The 26333-nt window shown below is 41.6% G+C and overlaps 5 protein-coding genes across 8 annotated transcripts; 4 read left to right on the forward strand and 1 right to left on the reverse strand.

Annotated features, from left to right (window-relative positions):
• LOC110434417 lies at positions 2042-2981 on the forward strand. The gene has a single exon (XM_021458414.1). It carries the CDS (start codon positions 2248-2250, stop codon positions 2503-2505), a length of 258 nt encoding a protein of 85 aa, XP_021314089.1. The 5' UTR covers positions 2042-2247; the 3' UTR covers positions 2506-2981.
• LOC8076093 (CBL-interacting protein kinase 26) lies at positions 7944-10930 on the reverse strand. The gene is made up of 2 exons (XM_002453299.2): positions 10707-10930; positions 7944-10123 (listed from the first exon to the last, which is right to left on the reverse strand). Exon 2 carries the CDS (start codon positions 9797-9799, stop codon positions 8414-8416), a length of 1386 nt encoding a protein of 461 aa, XP_002453344.1. The 5' UTR covers positions 9800-10123; positions 10707-10930; the 3' UTR covers positions 7944-8413.
• On the forward strand, positions 10913-11896 carry LOC110434952. Its single transcript, XM_021460036.1, has 2 exons — positions 10913-11424; positions 11764-11896. The coding sequence occupies exons 1-2, from the start codon at positions 10944-10946 to the stop codon at positions 11874-11876; spliced, it is 594 nt and encodes a 197-aa protein (XP_021315711.1). The 5' UTR covers positions 10913-10943; the 3' UTR covers positions 11877-11896.
• Positions 12775-17332, forward strand: LOC8076094 (formin-like protein 10). The gene is made up of 6 exons (XM_002451538.2): positions 12775-13246; positions 13629-14313; positions 14400-14859; positions 14937-15136; positions 16105-16340; positions 16426-17332. Exons 1-6 carry the CDS (start codon positions 13088-13090, stop codon positions 17248-17250), a joined length of 2565 nt encoding a protein of 854 aa, XP_002451583.1. The 5' UTR covers positions 12775-13087; the 3' UTR covers positions 17251-17332.
• On the forward strand, positions 19289-25295 carry LOC8074672 (zinc finger CCCH domain-containing protein 13). 4 transcript variants are annotated; one of them, XM_021459357.1, is made up of 12 exons: positions 19493-19600; positions 20312-20890; positions 21141-21278; positions 21388-21421; positions 22309-22444; positions 22531-22587; positions 23296-23393; positions 23494-23565; positions 23705-23892; positions 23992-24182; positions 24560-24757; positions 24940-25295. In XM_021459357.1, exons 2-12 carry the CDS (start codon positions 20887-20889, stop codon positions 24973-24975), a joined length of 1152 nt encoding a protein of 383 aa, XP_021315032.1. In that variant the 5' UTR covers positions 19493-19600; positions 20312-20886; the 3' UTR covers positions 24976-25295. The 4 variants fall into 4 exon arrangements, with proteins under 4 accessions (XP_002451585.2, XP_021315031.1, XP_021315032.1 ...); XM_021459358.1 differs by having other exon boundaries at positions 19533-19600; positions 20349-20890; XM_002451540.2 differs by lacking the exon at positions 20312-20890 and having other exon boundaries at positions 19289-19600.

Here is a 26333-nt window from a genome sequence, read left to right on the forward strand (position 1 = left end):
ATTTATCCTTATCCATAACATGACTAGCTGATGTGTAACAATGTCTAGAAAAATCATTAGCTGTACAGCTCTAATATCCATGATTATGGATGACAGGAACTACACCGCGTACCATCTTTTTGAATAATCTTGGATCGGCAACGCTATCTCTTGTCGGATCCATCACACACAGGCTATAATAAATCCTTTGTTAGTAACGTGAGGGAGGAAATATGAGTAGGTATACATACGTGTGGTGTATAGAACGCCTTGGGTCACAGCACAGTAGGAGTAAATCTAGCATAGACTTTTGCGACCGAATTGGTTGGTACGAGACCATCGATGCATAGATAGATAGGCTGACATGGTGAAACTCAAACCGAATATCTTGTTTGTTTGAGCTTATTTATTGAATTTGTCAGTGGTTTAGTAGTGTTTTTCTCTTACAACAAATTATCAATTAGTACTTTTAGTCATACTTTATCAGCCAAGCGAACAGACCAGAGAACACTCGAGCATGGGTAGAGAGAGAAATACACATATGCGTTTGAGTTCACTCTTAGATTCAGGTTACAAGGCTGAGATGGATTCAAGGGATTTTCTTTTATTATTTAAAGTGGTGCCCCCGGCCCCATGCTAGCTAAACGGTGAAGATTCTGCTGAAGAAACTTTACTACGTGGCAAATGAACTGATTTATACTCTGGAGATGCCTTAGCAAAAAAAGAAAAAGAGAAGCTAAACACATAACATGACGTGGAAAAGTAGTTAAAAAGAAAGAAAACATAGCTTTTAATTTTAGCCATAGCACTTGAAGCTTACCTGGCCACATGTTTGCCGAGCTCAGTCAGCTCAGCCTAGCCATAAAGTTGAGCTTTAGCAATGGTCCAGGTCCTCCTCACCTCAATCCAGATCCGAGACGAAAACCATTCGCGACGCGGCGCTAAACTTCGCGCAAAGCAATCTTGAAATTTGCAAAAAAAAAAAAAACATCAATCTTTCTTAGTTTTTTTTTCTACTCTCTCCATACTTAGAAAGAAATTCGTTATTTCTTGATTTCTTGTTTTTTTTTCCTACTCGCTCCAATCTCATGGATCTCCAAAGTGTGACTTTAACTCCTTATTTTTATAAAAATATTTATTTAAAAATGGTACATATATATATATATATATATATATTTATGAAGTATATTTTTAAGACAAATTTATTTATATGATTTTCACATTTCCAAACTAAAAAACTTAAAAATTATTTATAATTTATATTTTCAAAGTCTGTCTTAAATTTTATCTAAAACGGCTTGTCTAGTGAGCATGGAAGGAGCATTTTTGGCCACAGCGAGCGAGCGAGCAGCAAATAGCGAATCTTGGTACTATACATGCTAGAATTACGTACCGTCGGCAAAACTCGGGGCTTAAGTTTGTTTTTCTTTTTTTTTACCAGCTGCATTGAGGTCGTCTTCTTTTTCTGGACCACGGCTTGCCAGATTTTTCTGAATCACGGCGACAAGTACGCAGGGATGGCTCCCAGCCACCACTCCAACCCAAAAATTCCAAACCCCGGAGCAGTCTGGAACCCTCTCTTTCGCCAGCGAGCCCCACGCACTTGAATGAATTTCCAACACCTCCCTGTCTCGGATCGCGACCACCCGCCGCGCGCCACAGCCCTGGGCCGGCACTCCCCCACTTGGATAGATGCTCAGTGGCCGCCCGACCGATCGACCATTCGACCGGTGGTGGCTCGTGGAAAAACGCCGCGCCCGCGCCCGCGCCCGCGATGGCTCGCCTGATCCGGACGTGCGGTGACCTCCGAGCAGACGACACCGCACGCGGAGCTTTCGAGACGGCGTCGTCGTCGTCCGCGCCGTGACGCCGAGGCCGGCGCGGCTGGACGAACCAACCGGGCCGCGGGAAAAGATCGCGGGCGCGCACGACCGCGCACGTCAACCAGAGATTCCGGGCCACTCGATGATCCCTCTCGTCAATGACGCCACGTACACGATATTTATTTATCCATCGTCGCTTCTTATCTTCACTCACCTCACCTCACCTTTGCTGCTGTCCACTGGACCCCCGGCCGTCGATTCTCACCTACTGTACAGGCCGCGCTTATATAACCAGGCCGGCCGGCTCCGTGTCTAGCAGCGCTAACGGCATGTGGTTCGGCAACAGCAGCACAAGAGGTACCCGAGCGAGTCGTTAGAGGCGTGCGTGCGTGCGTGTGTGTGTGCTAGTGCTACGGCGTACGGCGCAGCAGCAGCAGCGGCAGCCATGAGCACCGGGCGCGAGAGCACCACCAGCAGCAGGTGGCCCGAGCTGGCGACCCTGCGGGCGCTGGCGCGCGACGCCGCGGAGCAGCTGCAGCTGCCGCGCGTCGGCATGTCGGCGTCGGCGGGTGCGGCGGGCGGGAGGGAGCCGTCGAAGCGGCAGCCGGCGGGGTGGCGCGGCGGGCGAGACCGGGAGGACCACGTCCACGGCCACGGCAAGACGGCCAAGGTGATGCACCTGCTGCTCTGGGGACCCAAGTGAAGGTGAAGTGAGGCCGGCCGGGCATGTCCTCCTCCGATCCAGTCCTCAGTACGTTCCTCACCGAGGTCGGTCTTCGATCTCTGCCGCGCCGGTGTTTCTGGCGATCCCGGCCGCTGGCCGCACGTACGGATTGGGATTGTACCTATACTACGACTGCTGTACCATACTAGCAGTGTACAGTATTATTGTACTAGTAGTAAAACTGCTGCTGCTTCTTCTTCTTGCACCACTTTGCTGTTTGCTCGATCGACTGCTCGTCGCATCGGTCAGTTTGGTTTTCAACTGTAAGCTCTCTAGCTAATAAGCTGTAGTGTGGTGTTACAGTACTGTGTTACTGGGTGTGGTTCACTGGTTTGGACTCTGGAGCAGCAGATTATTATTACCCTCTCCATCTGTAATGTAATGTAATGTAAGAAGAGTGCTGCTGCGTGTGAAATTCAACTTATTACCAACACAGTTTTTGTGTGTGTCGTCAATCACTGACTCCATCCAAACATGTCTAATTTCCCTTTGGCCTTATTTAGCTGCACTTCAATCCATCTAATATACATGTATTGGATTGGAGAAAAATTATGCAGATTGATTTAGATTAGAGCGCAACTAAATAAGACCTTTCAGATTTTAGGGGAAGAGTTGGTCGTTCTAAGTTAAGATTATTGGAAATGTGCCCTTTTACCTGAAATTTGTTTTTTTCCTACCCTTCACCTTATTAATAATCTATATATATATCTAGAAAAGAAGAAAGATTGAATCTTTGTTCTTACTTTATAGTTTCAAAACCCACCTTCATCTTAGGGCATGTTTAGATGCACTCAAAAACTCAAAAATTTACAAGATTCTTCATCACATCGAATTTTACGGTAAATGCATGGATCATTAAATATAGATAAAAAATAACTAATCGTAAAGTTTACCTATAAATCGCGAGACGAATCTTTGAAGCCTAGTTAGTCTATGATTGAACAATGTTTATCAAATACAAACGAAAGTGTTACAGTGTCAATTTTTTTTAAAAAAAATTGCATCTAAACAAGGCCTTAAAAATAGTTTGGTCGCTTAGTTTCTTTACGGTTGTCCTAGTTATTTGGGAGGGGGGAATCAACAAGAGAAAGTAGAAGAAAGAGATTCTGAATATTTAGAGAAGGGGAGAAAAGGAAAAGTGAACAAAGGACATTAAATACTTTTTTTTTAAAAAAAAGTTGAGTGCAAGAGGAGGACATTGTAAATATCTAGCCTCGGATCTTTGCATCCGTCGAAGTGTGTCCACATATAACCATATTTATTTAGGTCTTGTTTAGATTTAATTTTTTTTGGATTTTGATACTGTAGCACTTTCGTTTTTATTTGGTAAACATTGTCTAATCATAGAATAATTAGATTTAAAAGATTCATCTCGTGATTTACAGGCAAATTGTGCAATTAGTTTTTGTTTTTATCTATATTTAATGTTCCATGCATGTGCCGTAAGATTCGATGTGACGGGGAATTTTGAAAAAATTTTGGTTTTTGGGTGAATTAAACAAGGCCTTAGAAAAGGAACACGAGTGGGATTAAACTAAATAGTACACACCTTAATTTCTAAACAATGAAATAAGTAGAAATGGAAATGTGATTTTTCATTCGAGACAGATAAAACCTATACACGTTTCTCTAGAGGAATACAGCATTGTGATTGACATACGTGTTGAAAATTATATGCTCCGTCCCTGACCTCAGTCTTATTAACCGTCTATCAAAGATGAGATGTTCTTCACTTTATAGTTTCAACCCACCTTCATTCTTTAAGAAAAATAGTTTGATGGCTTGGTTTCTTCAAGGTTGTTGTCCTAGTTATGTGGGGTGGGGGAATCAAAAATAGAAAGCGGAAGAAAGAGTTTGAAATATTTAGAAAAAGGGGAGAAAAGGGAAAGTGAACATAGGACACTAGATATTATTTAGAAAACGAGTGAAAGAGGAGAAGGGATTCTAAATATCTAGCCTCGGATCTTGGCATCCGTTGAAGTGTGCCCACATATAACTATATTTAGAGAAGAACACAACTTAGACTTCTGGCAAAAGCCTGTTGGAGTCTAATTGGCCTAACGATCATTAGTGAACCTGACCCTTTCAGACGTTTTCAGAGCCTCAAGTTGCAGCTCAGAGTCAAATTCTTCATGGAAGTTATTATTATTATGTGCTGAAGTATCTGGCGGACTGTGAGAAATGATGTTATTTTCAGATGAATTGAAGCCTCCAGTCTTCGGGGATTAGAGATCTTCAAGCACACCTTTAGGCGCCTTCTATGGAGAGTCAAGAAAAATTATTTCCCTGAAATTGAATTATGGCTAGAGCAAGCTGTGTAATTTCTTTCATTTTCTTTGTCTCCTTTCACGTCTCTTGAAGCTGTTCTGGTTAGCTCTTCTTCCCTACATTCCTCTTGTAATCCTTTTGTAACCTTTTATCTTTTCTTAATTAAATAAATTTCAGTAGAGGCCTTGTGCCTCTCCTGTTTCCTCAAAAAACACAACTTCGACTAAACTAAATAGTCCACATCTAAATTTCTAAACAATGAAATAAGGAAAAATGGAAATGTGATTTTTCATCCGAGCCAGAAAAAACTTAGATGAAGATCTATACACGTTCCCATAGAGGAATAGAGCATTGTGATTACCATACTTGTTGAAATTTATGTGGAAATATAATTTATTACTATAGGTCTCCAATCTTGCCAAGGAAAACATAAAGCCCACTTCTCCATTTCATATGATAGCTAGGCCGCACCAAAGGATCCAGACCACACCAGCATGGCGTCGTTGCAGCCTGCGAGGAAGAAAGAGAGCGACTGACTCCGAGATTAGTACTAAACCTGCTAGCGAACGAAGCAAACACCATAAGCTGAGCTGCAGGCGGCACTTGGTTGTCTCTTCGAAAACATCCAATAAAATTGAAACAATACAGAAAAGATTAGCATGTACCACGCAAGAATGACACGCACGGATCGCAAAATAGTTCAAAAGAATTTCGATTTTACATGCTGGTCCCTGGTCGCTTTTATTGGTTTGTTCATATACTGAACACAACTAGCTGCCATACTATCGCTCTCACAATTTTGTACCCCATCTGGCTATTAGGCCTTGTTTAGTTGGTGAAAAATTTTGAATTTCACTATTGTAGCACTTTTGGCTTTATTTGATAATTATTATTTAATTATAGGCTAACTGGGCTTAAAAGATTCGTCTCATAAATTACAGGTAAATTGTGCAATTAATTATATTTTTTATCTATATTTAATACTTTATGCATGTGCCGTAAGATTCGATATGACAGGGAATCTTGAAATTTTTTTGAACTAAACAAGACCTTAGTCGGCCATAGTTATTAGGATCATAGGGGTAAAATATGTGTGCGTGCATTTATAGAGGTGAATATACGCTCGTGTATGTGAGCGTCTATGTCTGTAACTGGGTCTCATAAAAAATATTGGTCGTTGACTGGCAATGGTGTCATTTCATTGGTTTATTTCGCTGGTCTAAAAAGTCATGGCTGAAAATACTGTTCGCTGATTTATCGTAAGAAAAAACATTGTTGGCTAGAAAAAGTACAACTACTAGCGAATATGCACTTAGGCCTTGTTTAGTTCATCTCGAAAAACATAAACTTTTCAAAATTCTCTGTCACATCGAATCTTGCGGCATATGCATGGAGTATTAAATATAGACAAAAACAAAAACTAATTGCTTGTAAATCACGAGATGAATCTTATGAGCCTAGTTAGAACATAATTGGATAATGTTTGTCAAATAAAAACGAAAATGCTACGGTACCGAAATCCAAAAAAAAATCGGAACTAAACAAGGCCTTAGATACATAAAACTTGTGGGCTATGACACTTAGGCCTTGTTTAGTTCCACTCAAAAATCAAAAACTTTTCAAGATTTCTCGTCACATCGAATCTTGCGGCACATGCATGGAGCATTAAATATAGATAAAAATAAAAACTAATTGTATATTTTGCCTGCAAATCACGAGACTAATCTTTTAAGCCTAATTACTCTATAATTAGACAATGTTTGTTAAATAAAAATGAAAGTGCTATAATGTTAAAATCTAAAAACTTTTTAGATCGCCTTAAAAAAACAATAACTAGAAGCAATACGGCCGCTGGTGCATGGGAGTGGGAGAGACTAGTAGGAAAAAAATCTAGCAAAACAAGTCCTAGGCCGTCTGCTGTTCGCTGATTTAAAAAGAGCGAGAAAAACAATGACTGATATATTCAACAGACCAGCTCAAGTCAAGTCAAGAGGGGTTTTTTTTTTGGCTGGAGTTTGGTGCCATTTCTTCCGGTTCCTGTCAGAATTATGCTGCCATTTCTTCCAATTCCAGTGAGATTGGAAACTGATTCTGCCATCCAAACGGTACTCGTACAGTAGTTTGGGAGCTGGCTTGGATGGCCTTGTGCATTCTGCTCTCTCTGATGTATTGTCACTACGAGCGTCGGCCGTCGGTTTAAGTGGAATGCAAAGGTCGACACACAGATACATGCAGGACACAGGAGTGCAGATGAAGAAGGCAACACCCATCTTCAAATTCAGATCCTGCGCCCTTTGCTGCACTAGGCTGGCAGTATCATTTCCTCTCGCCTTCAAATTCAGATCCTGCGCCCTTCACCGGCACGCTGGAAAGCAGATCTACAACATGCCTTTAACGAGTGCGTAAAGCAAACCTGATGACGAACGCCTGCCCTGCACACGCGGGCAACGGGAAAGACGTGGCGCGACTCGTCGGCCGGCCGGCCAGCCGGAGAAAGCAAAGGCGTAATTGAGTGCAGCGCCGGTGAGCCGTGGCCGGCGCCGGCGGCGGACGCACGGCTGGCCGGCCAGCTGGCTCATCAACGCTGCACTCAATGATGCCTTTGCTTCTCTTCTCTTGGATCTGATGATGCCCATCTCTCCATGGCTGCTCTGCTCACCTCACGCTACCGATCATTATAACAACGTCTTCGGAGCACCGGAATGGGTGTACTGCAGGCGTTTGCCGATTCCTCATTTCAGTTTGCGTGCAAATCTGCGCTCCCAATCTGTACTACCGCCAAACGTTGTACTACGATCATGGTCGATCCCTGCAGGTGTACCACTATCCACTGGGCTCCAACCTCCATCCAGCGCTGGCGTCGTCCATGTCATTGTCTAGCTTATTTTTTTCTAGCTGATTTTTTTTTTGAGCTTATCAGCCGAATCTGCCAGTCATTCAGCAGTATTTTTTTCTTATAACAAATCAGACAATAGTACTTTCTGCCATGTCATTGATATGTGGTCGCTGCTGGGTTTGAACTCTGGATCCTGGCCGGTATGTTGAGCATGCAGAGATAGTACAGACTGTACTGCAAGATGCATCCCAGTACATCAAGCAGATCTTTTCTTGCACCATAAGAAGAGGTCCAGGTTCTTCATCACTCATCATCTATTTCCTAAACATTGTACATACATTCATTTCAAAAAAAAAATGTACATACATCAATCATCCATGGATTAAATGTTACAAAATCATATCGAAAACACATGTTTCAATCAAAAATTGAAAAGTCAAGTATATCTAATGTACAGTATAGAAAACACCAAATGGTAGGTGCTTTAGATCCTACCACAGGGTAACCTGAACATCCCAATTTCGCAATCACATATGCATGATGGATCATGAGTCTGGCTGTCAGGCTGTGGGAGTTAGTCATGCAGGCCTGATGCAGTTGCAATGATGTGATTTGATAATGGCAGTTGCAACTGGTTGTGGGAATCATGTGGCTCCAACAATTGTTGGAGGGCACGGTCACCTTGGCAGTGCAGCGGTAGCTGGGGCTTGTCCTCTGCTCTGGCCACTGTGCTATCAAGTATGTTGGCAATCAGTCATGTGGCTGCCGCAACAACAACAGTGACTACTGCTGTGGTGGCAAAGGTGATGACAGCTGCTGCTCTCCTTGCACAGACTGCTTGCGCTGCTGGTGCCGGTCGCTCTGCCATGCCCAGACCATATCCTTCAGTGCAGGCCTTATTTCTTCTTTCACGAGCCTTTGATACTCTATGGTGTCACCATTGGTCTTCTTCAACTCGACTAGAAGGAAAGAAGGAGCAAGCTCAAAAATCTCTGCATCAAGCTCGAGAAATCCCTTTATTCCTTCCTTTGGTGAAGCCAGTTTCAAGACCCCGTTTTCTTTCTTCTTAATTTTGAGCTTTAACCGCTCAGCCAGTTCATTTAGCTTAGCAAATACTGTTCCTGCTGGCTGCCTAGTGGTGAACCTCTCTTCCCTCCGGCCATATTTTTCTTCAAACAAATTTGATAGGTCAAATCCAGTTGAAAGAGAAATGATGTCAAATGCATTCAGGTTAGGGAGGCTCGATGACCCTCGAGTTTCCTCTGAATTACTGCATTCTATTGAGTTAGAGGTTGTGGCTTCACCGTTGCACACCTTGTCTCTTGTTGTGTCATGCTTGATCTTTGCTGAATTTACCTCAATAGGTTTTCTGTACCAAGTGCTTCTCTTTATCCTTGAAATTGATATTCTAGTACTTGGATCTGGATCAAGCATTCTAAAAAGCAGGTCCTTCAATTCACCGGAAAAGGATCGAGGACATCTGTATTCAGCTTTGGAGATCTTCCTGTACATCTCAATAAGATTTGGGTCATGGAAAGGTAGGTAACCAGCCACTAGCACAAAAAGAATTACTCCACAAGACCATATATCCGCCTTTGTGCCATCGTAGCCTCTCCTACTAAGCACTTCAGGAGCAACATAGGCAGGAGTTCCACAGGTGGTATGTAGGAGGCCATCGTGCCTTTTGGATTCAGCTAGGGCACTTAGACCAAAATCCGAGACTTTAAGGTTCTCATTCTCATCAAGAAGTAGGTTTTCCGGCTTCAAGTCGCGATGGTAAACACCTCGGCTGTGGCAGTAGTCCACGGCACTAATCAGTTGGTGGAAATACCTCCTTGCAACATCCTCACTGAACTTTCCCTTTGATATTTTGTTGAACAGCTCACCACCTTTAGCATACTCCAATACAAAGTAAATCTTGCTCTTGCTAGCCATTACCTCAAACAGTTGCAGAACATTCGGATGCTTTACCAGTCTCATTATAGAGATCTCCCTCTTTATCTGCACTATTAGCCCAACCCTCGTGATCTTGTCCTTATCAATCATCTTTATTGCAACAGACTGCCCATCAGTCAGGTTTCGAGCAAAATATACCTTAGCAAAGTTTCCTTGTCCTAATTGCCTCCCGATTTCATAACGGTCCATCAAAATAGTCCTCCTCTCGTCCATTATATGGATCTCTATATACAGTGAGAGAGAAACAGATAGGCTATACAAAGCAAGATGCACCCTGCCTTTACAATGTCCACCTTATAGACTATGGTAAGTGGGCACAGACCTTGACCACCAAGGTCGTGGTTTACTGTCTTACAAGATAGAAAATCCTTGACTCCCCCTCTTCTGCAGCCCAAAACTCAGGAAAAATGTTGTACCCGTATGCAGCCTATGAGAACTTGATAGGATCAGTTAGGACAAACCACAAAGCTTCCTGTGTGTCCAGTTACCCAATTTGCTCTTCCAAGTCAAATGTTCTCTGCCAGGGCAAGTGTAAAACTGCATGGAAGGGGGATATCTAATTAGGGCAAACATGTAATTAAAGTGGAATCAACAACTTAGTAATAACTCACTAACTCAAATGGAGATCAGTGGTTGGTACAAATTTCAAGTTGGGCTCGAACTGCAAGAGTACTACGTTAGTTCTCTCAGGAATCATCTCCCTATTTCATTGCGATTTCAACCGTCTATCTAGCATTATTAAGACATACATATTGTTTACCCCATCAGCTAATAGTCTAAAATTAGGCGTACCACGCAGCACTGCAAAGCGCTAGGATTTCCGTTTGCTCGAACGAGAGCACTTCAGCAGAGGCCACCAAAATTAACTCCTCAAAATCCAAAACCAGAGCTAAATCCCATCAGCAACTATCACAGAATCCTCCTACTGTCCTACCACTAGCTGAAGGACAAATCACAGAGCATCCCGAATCCTAGTTCGCCGCAACAGTAAGCTACGACCTCGGAGGTCCTAAACTAACCACAGAACAGTACGATTACGCCCTTAAACAGCCAAGCAGACCAACACCCCCACCTCCCCCCACCCAACACACATACACACGCAACAAGAGTAAATCGTCACCTGCTCAAGAACACGAGGAGAGACGACGGATCCCAGATATCGCCACGGCAGCCTCAACCCCAACCCGGGGAAGCTCGATCTCGCGTAAAGGATCGAACCGGCGGGCGGCGGCGGCGCGGCGACTCCTCCCTTTGACCCTTGGGCGGAGCCGTCCTCTTTTCTTTTTGGTTTCGTTCGGCTTCTGTTGCTGCATCTCCCCTCCGCGTCTCCTCCTCTTCACAGCTTCCACATGCGGAGATGCCGCGAGATGGATGCGCTCATGTCTGCTGCCTGCACAGTCCACTCCAGCACCAGCTCCGCACGGCACGGCAGCTCAGCCCAGCTCGGCCGACCGGCCAATCGCCCATGGACAGGGCCAGCCGCATCGGCCATGTCACTGGGCCCCACTTGCCTAATTTTCTCCGACGGCCCGATGGGCCAACGGCCCACGCCGCTCGTTCTTTCCTTCCCTTTTTCTTTTTTTTTGGTTGCCCTTTTCGTTCTTGTGTACTAGTGTTTGCTTGGCGCCGCGGCGAGATGGATGCGGCGGGGCGGCCATTGCCGGTGGCGAGGATGGTAGGTCCAGGGAGGCCGGCCTCGCGCACGCGTGGGTTGCCCCGCCAAGGCGCCGACCGAGGGGAGGCGTCAGACGTGTGGATGACTGGCCGCCCGCCCGCCCACGCATCTCAACTGCCTTCCGACGCTTTCTCTTCCCTGCGCGCGTCTTGGTCAGAGACAGGTGCGAGACACGCCTTCTTGGCTTTCCCGCTTGCAAGGTGCTGCTGCTGCTGCTGCTGCTTGCTGCTGCTGCTACTACTGCATTTTTTATTTTCTCTTGGGGGGAGCGGCCATGGCTTCCACTGGAGTAGAGTAGTAGACCCAGCAACACGTCAAAGCTTTTTACAATGTTTGGCAAGATTTCAAGAAAGGAAGCTAAGCTAGAGCTCGAAGCCTCGAATCATGACGCACAGAATGCATTTTGAATCTGAATCTGTACCGTCCAATTGTCCACAACACTGGAGATTCTGACCACAGCATATAAAAAAATTTATGTTCTTTTTTTATTTCTTGGGTGCAGGCAGATGCAAGTGCGCGTGCTCAAGTCAACATTTCCTTCTACTTCTACCATTGGCCGACTCCCTCCTTGTGCCATCCGGCCATCCTCAATGGAACTCAATGGAAGTTTCATGACACAGTTTCCAATACATAAATATTTTGGAAACAGTGCATAGGAGTTTCATGGAGATGAAACTCTCTCTACTCCCATAAAACTTTTATCATCTCTCTCTTCATTAATATAGCGTCACATCAGCATATTTAATGTGTATGAAACTCTAATGAAACCCCATTGAGACTTGCCTAAGGGCAGTCCCAATGGAAGAAACTATGTAGTTTCTATGACATAGGATGCCGCACCAAGAAACTGCTCCTTTCCAATCCATAATTTCTACAACTTCATTAACATAAATGATAACTTAAATGCAGTACCAAAAACAGATAGATCAACTGTGGCAACTATTTTTACAACTAACATATGTCGACAACATACCAAAAACAGATAGATTTCCAATAGCTGCCAGCCAGCAACAACACGATGCAAAACACATATATAATGTTCCAGATGAATCATCGTACTGAATCAATCCGCAAACACACTTTCCAGAACTGTTGCATGCACTACAAATCACGTGAACTGAAGCCAAGCCGCAGGTCTCTAGATGCCAGGTCTCCTCTGTACTGAAGCCATCACATCACTGCAGAAGCCATCACGTGAAAGGGAAAAAGGAGTGGAGTGCACACAGGATAAACGAAGGCCGCGCGAGAAGTTTCTAGCGCGGGTGCGGGAGAAGCCACGCGCTCGCAGGAGAAGCGGCCTGCCGCCACAGGCGCACTCGATCCCATCAATGCCGATAGAAACCGATGATTTCTCCCCAGCGGTGTTTTTGGCGTTTCCATCGGCCTCGTTGCGAGCGTAGACCTGGTTTCTCAGGGTAGAAACGATTTCTTCAGTTTACACTCTCTCCCTTCATTAATTCTACTGCCACATCAGCAAAACAGTGAGTTGGCAATAAAATTAATAGAAATAGAAACTGCTCATTAATTACCATTGGGACTGCCCTAACTCTTGTGATGCTCAAAGCAAAAGCATCTGTGACCTTGATTTCAGCTCACTATTCTTTGTTGCTAATCAATGCGTTGGGGTTTGACTCTTCTAGACACTTCACACTAGCAAACTTCCACACAAACCCCAGGCCGTCTCTAAGGACAAATCTAGCTAGTTTGGCAGCCAAAGGAATCTTCGTCTGTTACACTCCACAAAGACCCGAAAAAGTGCCATCTTTTTCTTTTTTCTTGGTGGACGAAAGGAAGAGGAAGAATGAGCTCATAGGAGGCAACAAGTGATGAGGAGTTTAGGATTCGTGTTGCTGTTGGTGGCGACGGCAACATTGATCAAGCCATCAGTAGTAGTAGGGGCAGAGGAGGAGGAGGGCTGGGAGCGTTTCTTGTTGCAGTGGAGGCAGCATACTTCTCTTCCAGCGCCACTTCTGAATGGGGATCTGGTAAGCCATCCAGAGACTTTATTCTTCGTAGCATGTGACAGTAGCAATTGATTCATGGAATCCATGCTTCCTTTGGGCCCCGGGTCTGCCAGAAATTTGCAATATGAGTTCCTTTTGAGTTCTTGAAAATTGTTTCTTTGAAATAAGCTGCTGACCTGATACTTAAAATAAAAAAATAAAAATTCAAAATTCACAAAGTACTTCACTTACCAAATTAATGCAGGGACAGAGCTTTTCAAACAATTGTCAGTTTGTTTAACCCTGTATTCTAGGTATTTTTGGTTGCAGTATTTGCTATTGAACTTTGTTCTTCTGCAAGATCCAAGAAAATGGGGCATTAGCAAATGTAGACTGATGTAGGATGGTTCTTGGATGGATGCAGGTGGATAGAATATGGTCAATTTGCTTACCAGACATGGTTGGTGCAGAGGAAATATTGGGAAATTTACTGCAATTTGCTTCAGATGAACTATTGAGTCAGTCATCAGAGAATGCTTTGAAGGCAATGCTGTTTCTGGAGTTTCTATCTCTTCTTTCCCCTGAAAAATTATCCATTACCTATGATTGTATCCATGCAAACTACTTCAGTTTGGGCATTCCACAAGAATTCAGTGTTTCACTGGCAACCTACATTGAGAGCCATCAGTTGTTGCTTGGTCCGAACTTTTATGCAAGGCGGCATTTGGCTGACAACTCAATTGGAGATGCTCCTTCCATGGCTCCAGAATTTGCGCCGTCCATGTCCTCTGGCGATGAAGTGAAGTTTCCTCAATCTGTTACAGAAACACCATATGCGCCTTCCAGCTCTCACAACAATGAAAATACCAACCAACCTCATCACAGTAAACCTGCACAGAAGCATCAGGGAGTGCCTCCAATTTCACTTCTGGAGAAGCATAAGGACTATGTTAGATTAGTCTTGATCGTGGTTCTTCCAACAGCGGCGTTCTCATTCATTGTTGCATTTCTAATTTTCTACTGCTGTGGATGCAACAAGAACAAGGTCTCTGTCAGTGAGCAACGAGATGATCATCCTCTTCTTCACATGCAGTTGGCTAATATGCCTGGTGAGACAGTATCCCTTTGTCAACCTGTGATGGATTGTTCTTACGTCTTTAGTATAATACTATAACATGCAACATTCTGTTCTCAGGTTCATCACCCGATGTCCGTGTTCCTGCGAATCCACTTCACAAGGATAATCAAAGTTATTCTGGAGTCAGCATAAGTCAGTGCTTTTCATGCTGTTTTAAAAGATCAATTGATGCCACACTACCTTCAGAAGCGATTGGAGGAACACCAGAGAATAATGTCACAAGTGATGCTCCTAAACCGATGCCACCTCCACCTCCTCCACCTTTGCCACCTCCGATCAAAAAGACTCCTCCTCCCCCACCTGGACCTCCCAAAGGTTCTAAAGCAAGACTTGCTCAGCTGTCACCTGTTGAGTCAAGTCGTTCTGAAGGATCATCTGCCGGCGAGCAGACCAGCGAATCATCTGAAGCAGAAGTTAATGCTCCAAGAGCCAAGCTTCGACCTTTCTATTGGGACAAAGTTCTTGCTAATCCTGATCAGTCAATGGCATGGCATGATATCAAATTTGGTTCTTTTCAGTAAGTGTTACTGTTAGCAATAAACTCTCAATACACTATGTCTGCAGAGTGCTTGTTTTCACAATTTGATTTTGCAGTGTGAATGAGGATATGATAGAGGAATTGTTTGGTTATAGTGGTGGCAACGGAAACAACCTCAAGGATAAGGAACTCCCCTCTGCGGATCCTGCATCTCAGCACATTTCTCTGCTCAATGTTAAGAAATCATGCAACCTGGCAGTTGTTTTTAAGGCAATGAATATCAGGGTACAAGACATTCATGACGCTCTTATTGAAGGTAGCTGTTTATTCGCAAGAAGCTAATATCGATTTGCCCTTAAGTATATCTCTTAATTATAAGCCAAGCCATTTGCACAGACTTAGATCACTGTATGCACTTAAAAATGAGTTTTTTTAGACAACTTTGCTGATGAATTGTACAGTGGCTGCTAACTTTTTTTATACACTTAAAAATGAGGGTTTTACCCCCTTTTTTTAGAAAACATGCTGATGAACTGTACAGTGGCCACTAATTTTTTTAAAGTTTATTCAGAAGAAGGTGTTATCAATTTTCCCTTGTAGCTTGCTTAATTGTGTTGAGAATAAAAGCCCCTTCAATATATCTCTAGAATCTGTATAGCTTACTTAGACGACAATGAACTTATAAACGTATTTTTAGAAACTCTGCTGATGATCGCATATGGTCACTCTACCCTTTTTTAAGCTAACCATTGTGTACAACATGAACTTTGTCTGACTATGTAGGAGGCAGGTTTTTCAATCTACTTCATGTTGCACATTCTATTTTAGTTTTCACTTATGGAGAACTCAAGAAAATTTTTTGCTTCAAAAAATATGTTATGCTGCTACTTCTGTTTATTTACTGACATCAACATCAATCTGAAAAGGCGGAAAGTACTGTTGGCTCATTTGTTGTGAGAGAAAAACACTGCTGAATGGGTGACAGATTCGGCTGATAAGCTCAAGCGAACAGGCTAGCCTTATAAAAATACATTTTATCTGGATAGTTCACTGTAGAGACCTCAATTCAATATTATGATTTTCTGATGTTGTATCTTGTTTGTATTTGGGAGTTGTTCTGCTTCTTCTTGAGGCTTTTTTGGCTCGCTCATGTCAATTCACCAGCCTCCCAGATGAGGATCCTTTTTGTATACTTCTCATTTAATCTTAATAGACTTGTATTCTGGTGCTCCTACAGTGCCATCAAATTTTCTGACATTATTTTTACCTCATCCTGTTCACTAGGGAATGAACTTCCTAGGGTGCTTCTTGAGACAATCTTGAGAATGAAGCCAACTGACGAGGAGGAGCAGAAGCTCAGGCTTTATAATGGGGATTTCTCGCAGCTAGGCCTTGCAGAACAAGTGATGAAGGCACTAATTGACACTCCTTTTGCTTTCAAGAGGGTTGGCACGTTGCTTTTCATGTCCTCCTTGCAAGAAGATGCTTCAAGTCTTAGGGATTCATTCCACCAGTTGGAGGTAATCTACCTTACAACAGTTGTGTCAAATCTGCAAAAAGGGAAAAACAAGTACTAATGGTTATACTTTATCTATTTGTTTTTAGGCTGCTTGTGGGGAACTAAAGCACCGCCTTTTTCTGAAATTACTAGAAGCTGTTCTCAAAACCGGAAACCGTTTGAATGATGGGACCTTCCGTGGTGGTGCTAATGCATTCAAGCTTGACACTCTTCTGAAGTTATCAGATGTCAAGGGTGCTGATGGAAAGACCACATTGCTACACTTTGTTATTCAAGAGATTATTCGGTCTGAAGGTGTCCGTGAAGCAAGGTTAGCCATGGAAAGTGGAAGAAGTCTAACTCATAGTACTCCAGACGACAATTCCAACAGATCTATTGAAGAGGATGGCGATTACTACTGTAACCGTGGCCTTAGCATTGTGTCAGGACTTAGTAGTGAGATGGACAATGTCAAGAGGGTAGCTGCACTAGATGCTGAACCTTTGTTTGCCACTGTGGTAACCCTCAGACAAGAGTTACTGAAATCAAAGGAGTTCCTGAATGAAATTGCAACAATAGAAGAGACGAGTGGATTCCGACGCTCATTGGAATGTTTTGTGGAACATGCAGATAACGAGACAAATTTTTTTATGAAAGAAGAGAAGCGGTTGAGATCATTAGTGAAGAAAACAATCCGATATTTCCATGGAAATGACTCTAAAGATGACAGTTTTCGGTTGTTTGTGATTGTAAGAGATTTCTTGGTGATGCTTGATAAGGCATGCAAGGAAGTTGGGGCATCACAGAAGAAGGGTACAAATAAATCACGGAGCAGTGGCAATGGCAACCCTACGTTCCCGTCACTCCTACAGGAGCAACAGTTCCCTGCTGTTATTGATGGCCATTCAGATAGTTCACGTTCTAACGATTAACGATGAGATACTGACCTTTTTGTTGTAAAGAGAAATCCATTTCGAAGAGGAACTATGTTAGCATACATGTAAGGTTTCTTTTTGTTGTGTTGTTGTTGTTGTTGTTGTTATTTTTTGTTTTTTTAGAATAGCATACATGTAGATTTACATATTGATATCCATAGGTTTATGATATGGTTCCGTCATACCTCTAAATTAGTGGTTCTTGAAATACCTCTAAATCAATGCTCCCTTGAGTTTTTTTTTTTGTTTTTTTGTTTTTTGTTTTTTGTTTTTTGTTTTTTGTTTTTTGTTTTTTTTTTTGCGAATTGCTTTGGACAAGCTTGAGCTTAAACTTTAAATTTTGATTACACATTGGAGTTCACATCGCTATCAAAGCCAAGAATTATGGAATTGAAGGGAATACAGCTCTGGCAGTAAACATTTCGAAGGTTTGCCATCCTTAGCTCAAAGAAGTCTTACATTTGGAGCTATAGGCACATCAAAGATATGAGAATGAGAAATTTGGTTATTCTTTTGTATAAAGCAGTGACGTTTAAACAGTTTATTTTATTCTGTAAACTCTAAAACTCTAAATCTTACATTGTTGGGGTTGGGGATGCACCAAACGAGCCTTCCGCGCACTTTATCCCGAAAACTGAAATCCATTTTTGTGTCATAATGCGATTCCCATTAATAAGACCAACGATATATTACGATAAGGGCATGCAAAAGCTTAGTAGAGGACAAAATAAGGGCAACTTAAAAATCTACTTGTATCTGCTTAAATATGTCAATAATTTTTCATTCATCGTACATCCTCGCAGAGATTGCCTCGAACCTATGCAAATCCATGTAATGTTAGGTCGTTTAGATTGGAGATGAAATTTTTTTTGTCAAACCTATGCAAATCCATATAATGTTAGGCCCTGTTTAGATTGGAGATGAAAAATTTTTGAGTGTCACAGATGTGTCGGAAGGATGTCGGAAGGGAATTTTAGAAACTAATAAAAAAAACAAATTACATAGCTCGTCGGGAAACTGCAAGACAAATCTATTAAGCATAATTAATCTGTCATTAGCACATGTAGATTACTGTAGCACTTAAGGCTAATCATAGACTAACTAGGCTTAAAAGATTCGCCTCGTGATTTTCGACCAAACTGTGTAATTAGTTTTTTTTATCTACATTTAATATTTCATGCATGTGTTCAAAGATTCGATGGGATGGATGAAAATTTTTTAGATGTGGAACTAAACAGGGCCTTACAAAACTTCATCGTACATCGATCTAAGGGTGTGGATAAGGCCTTGTTTACTTCCACCCAAAAACCCAAAATTTTTCAAGATTCTCCATCACATCGAATCTTTAGACGCATGCATGAAGTGTTAAATATAGACGGAAATAAAAAGTAATTGCACAGTTTGGTCGAAATTAGCGAGATGAATCTTCTAAGTCTAGTTAGTCTATAGTTAGACAATAATTAACACAAACAAACAAAAGTGCTACAGTATCACGAATTTTTTTTCTTCAAAAACTAAACAAGGCCTAAGCCTAGGTACAATACAGCAATGCCAGAAATAGTAAATGAGTCAAAGAGAAAAATATGAAAAATAAGTTAAAAAGAATGAGAGAATTTGTGAATCAAAGTAAAATGTTAAAGTAAATATAAAAGTTGAGTTAAACAAAATGAATGTTAATGTTAACTACTAAAGTAACATTGTAACTGTTGCGAGATCTACCATGCAACTTTTTTTTTCTTTTTTGGTGGGTGCACAGGCAGGGCTCAGGGTCAGGGGCAAATCTCGTTATCATCCGCTGTGTCCTCTGGCATTGTTTATTTCCACGTCAAAATATAAATTTTTTAAAATTTCCTATCACATCGAATTTTTAGACGCATGTATAAAATATTAAATATAAACGAAAATAAAAACTAATTATATAATTTGATTAAAATTTACGAGACAAATCTTTTAATCTTATAACATAATTGTTACGAAATTTTTCGGTTGCTAAACACGGCCCTGCCCTTGCTTGCGGGCGGCATTACCTAGACCGTAGACTCGCGTCTTCCCCTTCCTGGCCTCCCCCAGTGTCCTTCTAGCCTAGGGCTTTGCTCCTCCTCCCCTCGAAACCCTACCCACGCCATGCGCGATCGATCGGTTGAGCGCGAACTCCCGAGCCGCGAGCGCGGGGATCGGCCGCCGCCCGGGATGCTGGGCCCGCCGCGCCGCGGGCCGGCGTACAAGACGAAGCTGTGCGCGCTGTGGCAGCGCGGCGGCTGTTCCCGCGACACCTGCAGCTTCGCGCACGGCCACGCCGAGCTGCGCCGGTTCCCCGGCTCCCGCACCTCGTTCCCGCCCCGCGCCGGTATACACAGCCTTTTCTCGTGCCCCCATTACCCTCTCGTACGCTTTTTTTTTACCTCTTCAGTTCAATGTTACACCTCTGAGATCGGGATCCCCTGGTGGTGTAGCGTTCGTGGTTAATCGGGAGGTCTGGTTGTATGAATTTTTCTTGCAAATTCTGTTCCTCGTATGTATTGTTTTATTGGTAGGTTGGTTGTTTGATGTCACGAATTCTGCACCCTACCGTGGATGGTTGCCCATGTAAATCCATGTGATCTATCCGTTTTGGAAGAACAACAGTATGGGCCCATTCGTTTTATGAGATGGAGAAAAAATGTCATGTTGGATGGCACGATTCATTGCTGTGCTATGCCACGAAAAAGGAAAGTGATACATGCATGGATATCTATATCTATTATTTCAGAAGGGATGAATTAGGTTAATTTAGCCAGGATAACGACTGGCCAAGGAATGAGTACATATAGTTGGATCATTTATGGATGACCATCTTTGGAGCTTTAAGGGGTTACATGGACATGGCCCACACGGGTCTGGGTATCAGTGTCTCATTTAGGTGCAGGTGTCTGTTTTAGCAGATTTTTGTGGGACGTTGTGTTCAAATGGAACTTTACTTTTGCTCCATGATTTTGTAATAGCATGTTCTCTATGTTTTGCATTAAGTGCTTGTGTGTTTTATTAAATTTGTGCTTGAATTCAACCTCAATTGCTGCAGATAGAAAATAATTCTAACAAGTGGAAGCTTGTTGCAGTCTGCAGAATTAAGCGGCATTCTTACTGGTTGCCTTTTGATTTAACTACCATTCAAATTAGCAGACTCCTGAGCAGATTTATTAGATTCAACTGCTGCCAGAGGATAAGATGACCTTTATATAGATTCTTCAGTTGGCATTTCGACGATTTATTGTGACTGTAATGCTTGTCCCTATATCAAGAAGGTGGGCATATCAGTATATTGGATGATGACTCCACTGAATGATGTCCATAATACATTTGATGTGCAATGGCCATGTGCTTAGCAGCTTTAATGGTTAATTGAGCCACACACCCTTGAATATTGTGCATCAGTTAGTTCTTTGGGAAGTGTTATTCTCACTGGTAATTGCAAGTTATTGTAATTCTTGCAAGTCGCCGCGGAAGATATCTGGACAAATGATAATAGATTTATATTGTGATGATATTGGGATTATAGAAGACCTCAACTTGTCATAATTGTTATGTGATGTTGTTCATGGTGCTTCATCAATTTTGATTTCCAACAATCAACATTATGAGTTTGGTATCATCTTAATGGGTACGTCAGTGGTTTCATACCATACTTTGGTATCTATCCTTGGCGTTAATTTTCAGCCCTACTTTGTTGTGGCTAGTGGTATTGTCCTGGAGACCCTTCTACTTATTGTGCATTGAATTATCTTGTAGCTCAAAGGCTGTGGTAAGGTTACAGGCTTATGGGTGACCTATCTCCATAAGTTCATATTACATTTTTTGTTCAGCTTCATATATCCTTTCTTGTATAAAATTTTCTCTATCCTGACTAACAGGGAGAAGAGATTATAGAGGTGGTGACTTCAGAGATAGGTTTGATAGGAGGCGCTCGCCTCATAGGAGGCACTCCCCTGACAGAGATTCCAGGGGGCATCGTTCCCTTCATGACCGAAGACCAAATTCCCAAGAAAGGGGTAATTATGGCCTTCTTATTTTAAATCCGGACCTGTCAATTTTATTACATTCGAATTGAATTCCATGTCTGTTGCGTATAGGTTACTAAAATTGAAATTTTACTTGCAGAATCTAGCTATTCACGGTCTCCCAGTAGGAAGAGGTATGCAATTCATTTAATATATGATTAAGTCATTCATTTGTAAATATGCTTTTACACATGTAACACATCTGTGTCTGCTGCTCAAACTATCAATTGTTTATTTATTATTATTATCCATTATCTCTTTGTTATCTGCCTTGTTTGGGTGATGTAATTTCTTCATTACTGCTAACTATTAATCTGGAGCTCAAATAACTAAAAACCTTTATCATTCGATACTATGTTAAAGCATCCTCTCTGAAACCATTATTTTAATATTCTTGTAAACTCACAGTTGTGGCATTTATTCACCATATTGTATTTATTCATTGTATTGGCATAAGCATGTAAGACTGCCCCTAGAGAACATGCAAGCACGTTGTATGCTTTATTTTATGTAAACGATTACTAAAATCATGATGTGTCGTATCTGATATCTAATGTGTCCAGTTCTTAATGCACTTCTTAAAAAAAGATCAAATCTGCTTGTTACAAATATAATTGCTTCTCCTGGTAAAATGTCCTGAACAGAATATGTTACCTACGTACCTCTGAAATCTTAGGCCTTGTTTATTTCCACCCAAAATCTAAAAACTTTTCAAGATTCCCCATCACATCGAATCTTGCGGCACATGCATGAAGCATTAATATAGATAAAAAAAAGTAACTAATTATACAGTTTGTCTGTAATTTGCGAGACAATCTTTTGAGCCTAGTTAGTCCATGATGATTGGACAATATTTGCCAAATACAAACGAAAGTGCTATAGTAGCAAAAATCTAATTTTTTTTTATCTAAACAAGGCCTTACTGATGTTTTGGGTTCCCGGCCTGCATTGAATATGTGAAATATGGAACATACATGTTGATATTGTAGCTTACCTTTCCACTTTATAACCCTCCTCTCAGTGAAAGGAGGCATGAGAAGAAGCCTGATGATGGAGAAACTAATTCATCTAGGAGTTTGAGTGTCTCTGACAATAACGATGATAGAAAAAAGGAGACACTCTTAAGTGGTGATGATAAAGAGGATCATGAAATACAGGTCTGATACATTATACAATGTATAGCTTCATGTCACCTTTTAGCACACCCTGCCACTGTATAATTAAAAGTAAGATTATTCTGCAGCTGAAACAAATAAGACAGGATATGGAGCTTTTGCGCGATGATAAATCTCACTTGGAGGTTAGTTTTGACAGTCTCTACTTGTACTATCATATAGTGCATGCTGGTAAACCATGTCAGTTTTTAGCTGATGTTTCTATGGGTCATTGATGGTTGTAGGGTGTGGGTGTGTTTTTGGGGTTGGGGGGGGGGGGGGTCTGGATTTCATGCACTGGAACAATCTATTCCTTTGGTCAGATTTAGGTGTTATGTTACTTTTCTTTCTGCACTACTAGTGTACTGGCTAAAAGATTGGTGCTTATAGGACTTTGTAATTGCAATTGGTAAGTGGCCATTCATACAATCATGCTTTAATTACTTAATTTGATGATTTCATTTTTGTGCTTCACTATCAATGCTGATTGCAATATTCTGTTATTGCTTTCTATCTTAGTTTACTGATGACTAATGAAGAGTATTTGGTGTCCTGATGGTTTAGACTTATACTCAATGTCCATAATGGTAAACATTTTGATGGAGCAGTAATATGTAGAAGTTTCTGTGTGTTCCTTGCTTTGCAATGTCCATAATGGTTTAAACATTTTGATTGAGTACTATGTCAGAGCATTAGCATTTCTTTTTAGTGTCTTTATTTACATGCTCTATATGCTGATAATGTTTCTTTTAGTTTCATTGGTCATTTACTCTTTTAACTCTGAATCTTCACAATTGAACACTTATCATTTGTAAACCCAAACTCGATGATCATATTAACTGTTCCTTCCGCAGATAATTTTGGATCAGAAGAATGCTGAAGTGCGCAAGATTTCTAGCAGAGTAAATGATCTTGATCTGCAGCTAAGGAAGGAGAAAGAGGAATGCCACAGGTACTACACAATAGGGTGCCTCTTTTGTTTATACAATAGCCCCATGGTGTCTTCAAAGTATATAGTTGTCATGTTTTTTTTAAAAAAATTTCCAATGTAGGATGACATCAAAAATGAAAAAGTTCATCAAAGCCCATACTCGCTTTTTGAAAGCACAGGAAGAATTGAAAAGGTACATTGTGCTTTCATCACTTTTCAGCTTAACAATTTGGTAAACATTTTTGTCCTGACTTGCTGCACCAGTTCATGTCTATGTTCACATGATTCATGATTGAAATAATGATTGTTATTAACTAAATGGAATTGTGCAGGTCACAAGCTCGTTTTGAGAGACTTGGTGATTTGCTTGCTTCAGATATTCTGAAGCGCGGTGCTAATGAAGAAGTTTCCAGTATCAATGTTGATGAAGATCCAAATGGTCCTTATGAAAGGAGCCCAAATGCTGCTACAGCTAAGAAGAGATCAATACTATACTCAACAAGTGAAGAAGCGAAAGCTGGTGGGTATAGCTTAGTCTGTCTCACCTGCTTAAAGCTCTGTGTTTAAAGATATGTCTTCGTATCAAGTATGTACTCATGTGTAATCTTGTCCTTTTCAGTGAAGAAAAGAAGAGAACGAGACTCTGACACAACTAGGCCAGATAAATATAGGTCAGAAGCTACTATTGCAGAATTTGAAAAACCAATCAAGGGAACTGAGCCAACAAAATCTTTATATTTGAAGAAGAAACTGTGGGAAGATGAAAAGGATAAGATAGGCAATTTTGTTTCCTCAGCCAACACTGACAAGGTGCAATATTTCTCATGTGCTAACTCAATTTTATGATATTATGCATATCATGTTCTTGCAGCTAGCTGGTATAACATGGACATCATCCTATTTATATGCTCTTATTTACATTCTAAGCCATAACTCGAACTAGTGAAGTTTAAGGTTGATCCTCATTGCCCTGTTTACTCTTGCTTACCCATTAAAACATCTTAACAAGTGGTAGCAATATCTTACCCACTAAAACATCTTAACAAATGGTAGCAATGTACGTATGTATCAAGTTGTATAGCCTTCCTTTGTCATCGGTCCTGTTAGCTCATCATGACCGCTGACATGATTCGGACTGCGTAGTATGAGTTCAAACTTCTATTGAGTAGATATTTTTAAACTTACAGGTCAAAGAATCTCCAGTCAAACATGTTTTGCCCTCCACTGGTATGGCTGCTCATGCAGTGGATGATCTGTTTGAAGCTGTTGAACTGGAGGATAGACATGATCCAATAAACGCATCAATAGAAAATGATGCTGATGACGAAACTAGGTCGCCTGTTATGCCCCCACAACCACCACCAGTGGTTAATTCTTACGAGCAGGTGACTAACCTTGCATCCTACGTCCTTCGAAGAATAGATAAAAGAAATGAATTTGCATCCTGTTGAAAATGACAGACCTTGCACGTGCCATCAGACTGACTACACATTCAAAACTAGTTCCTCGTTTTCTTCTGTAGATCTGCTAAACAATATGCTCACAATTTGTTTTGTTTGTTTCCTAGTATGAGGCTGATGATGAGGAAGTCGACGTGGACTAAGTAGAATGTCGAGATGGTACTGGAATGATCTATAGCTCTGGCATGTGTAAAGCCCTATGTATTTGATGCTGGAATTTACCTTGCATAAAAAAGCATTCATTAGTGATCCTTGGTGGATGCGGTTTAAGCAGTCAACTTTTTTCTTGCTTTCCTGAAGGCAACATGCCCTGTTACCTGTACTGTACCTAATATACCCCGTGGTGGCTAGTCTTTTGTCAGTGCCCTGGTTCTTTTGAGTGGTGCTGTGCTGTTCGTGACACTTGAACACTGATGTTTCGTGGGAGTATATTATTTGAATGGTAGCAGTTGATCTTTGTCGATGATCTCGGCTGCGTGATGGCATTGGCGCCACGTCAGGTGACATTGTGCACTCAGTCTTATCACACTTGATGACGCATCATCTATCAGACTGTCACACGTGGCCCTTGCTACCTTTTTGTAGTGTGTAGTAGAGGACGAAGGAGGTTGTTTACAAAATTTTATTCGGTGGTCTAAGGCCCTGTTTAGTTTGCTACCCAAAATTTTTTCATCCATCCCATCGAATCTTTGGACACATGTATGAAACATTAAATTTATATAAAAAAATAAACTAATTACACAATTTGGTTGAAAATCGTGAGACGAATCTTTTAAACCTAGTTACTCTATGATTAGCCTTAAGTGCTACAGTAACCCACATGTGCTAATGACAGATTAATTATGCTTAATGGATTTGTCTTGCAGTTTCCTGACGAGCTATGTAATTTGTTTTTTTATTAGTTTCTAAAAAAACTTTCCGACATCCTTCCGACACATCTGATGTGACATCAAAAAAATTTCATCAGCAATATAAACAGGGCCTAAGAACTACAGTTATTATTAGGCCTTAAAGTTACACAAGGTCTCTGCATGGTAGAATATTTTTTTATTTTTAGCCCATTTTTAAAACAAATTTCAAATTTAGGCCGTTTAGGAAAAAAATTTCAAAACTAGGCCGTTTGGCCCCGCCACCATGCATGGCGGGGCAAATACACATGACCCCGCCATGCATGGCGGCGGGGTGCACTGGTGACGTGGCGCATGGCTGGTAGAGTACGCTGACGTGTACCCCGCCGTGACTGATGGCGGGTTTGCGCACCCCGCCGTGCATCATGGCGGGGCACGCCCAGGACCACCAAAAGCTCTTTCTCTCCCTCTGTCCTACCCTACCTGCGCCCGCATCTTGTTTAGTTTAAAAAAATTTGGAAAATCGGTACTGTAGCACTTTCGTTTGTATTTGACAAATATTGTCCAATTATGGACTAACTAGGGTCAAAAGATTTGTCTCGTCAATTTCGATCAAACTGTACAATTAGTTTTTATTTTTGTTTATATTTAAT

The sequence above is a fragment of the Sorghum bicolor genome, chromosome 4 (assembly GCF_000003195.3).
Source record: "Sorghum bicolor cultivar BTx623 chromosome 4, Sorghum_bicolor_NCBIv3, whole genome shotgun sequence".
Taxonomy (NCBI): Eukaryota; Viridiplantae; Streptophyta; class Magnoliopsida; order Poales; family Poaceae; genus Sorghum; species Sorghum bicolor.

Excerpts from the sequence above, each read along its gene's own strand:
- LOC8076094 (XM_002451538.2), top strand. The coding sequence starts at position 13,088 with ATGAGGAGTTTAGGATTCGTGTTGCTGTTGGTGGCGACGGCAACATTG. Across the intron at positions 13,247-13,628 it reads CACTTCTGAATGGGGATCTG|GTGGATAGAATATGGTCAAT; the intron begins GTAAGCCATCCA and ends GGATGGATGCAG. Across the intron at positions 15,137-16,104 it reads TCATGACGCTCTTATTGAAG|GGAATGAACTTCCTAGGGTG; the intron begins GTAGCTGTTTAT and ends CCTGTTCACTAG.
- LOC8076093 (XM_002453299.2), bottom strand. The coding sequence starts at position 9,799 with ATGGACGAGAGGAGGACTATTTTGATGGACCGTTATGAAATCGGGAGG.
- LOC110434952 (XM_021460036.1), top strand. The coding sequence starts at position 10,944 with ATGCCGCGAGATGGATGCGCTCATGTCTGCTGCCTGCACAGTCCACTC. Across the intron at positions 11,425-11,763 it reads CGCGTCTTGGTCAGAGACAG|GCAGATGCAAGTGCGCGTGC; the intron begins GTGCGAGACACG and ends TCTTGGGTGCAG.
- LOC8074672 (XM_002451540.2), top strand. The coding sequence starts at position 19,378 with ATGCGCGATCGATCGGTTGAGCGCGAACTCCCGAGCCGCGAGCGCGGG. Across the intron at positions 21,422-22,308 it reads CGGTCTCCCAGTAGGAAGAG|TGAAAGGAGGCATGAGAAGA; the intron begins GTATGCAATTCA and ends CCCTCCTCTCAG. Across the intron at positions 23,394-23,493 it reads GAGAAAGAGGAATGCCACAG|GATGACATCAAAAATGAAAA; the intron begins GTACTACACAAT and ends TTTCCAATGTAG.
- LOC110434417 (XM_021458414.1), top strand. The coding sequence starts at position 2,248 with ATGAGCACCGGGCGCGAGAGCACCACCAGCAGCAGGTGGCCCGAGCTG.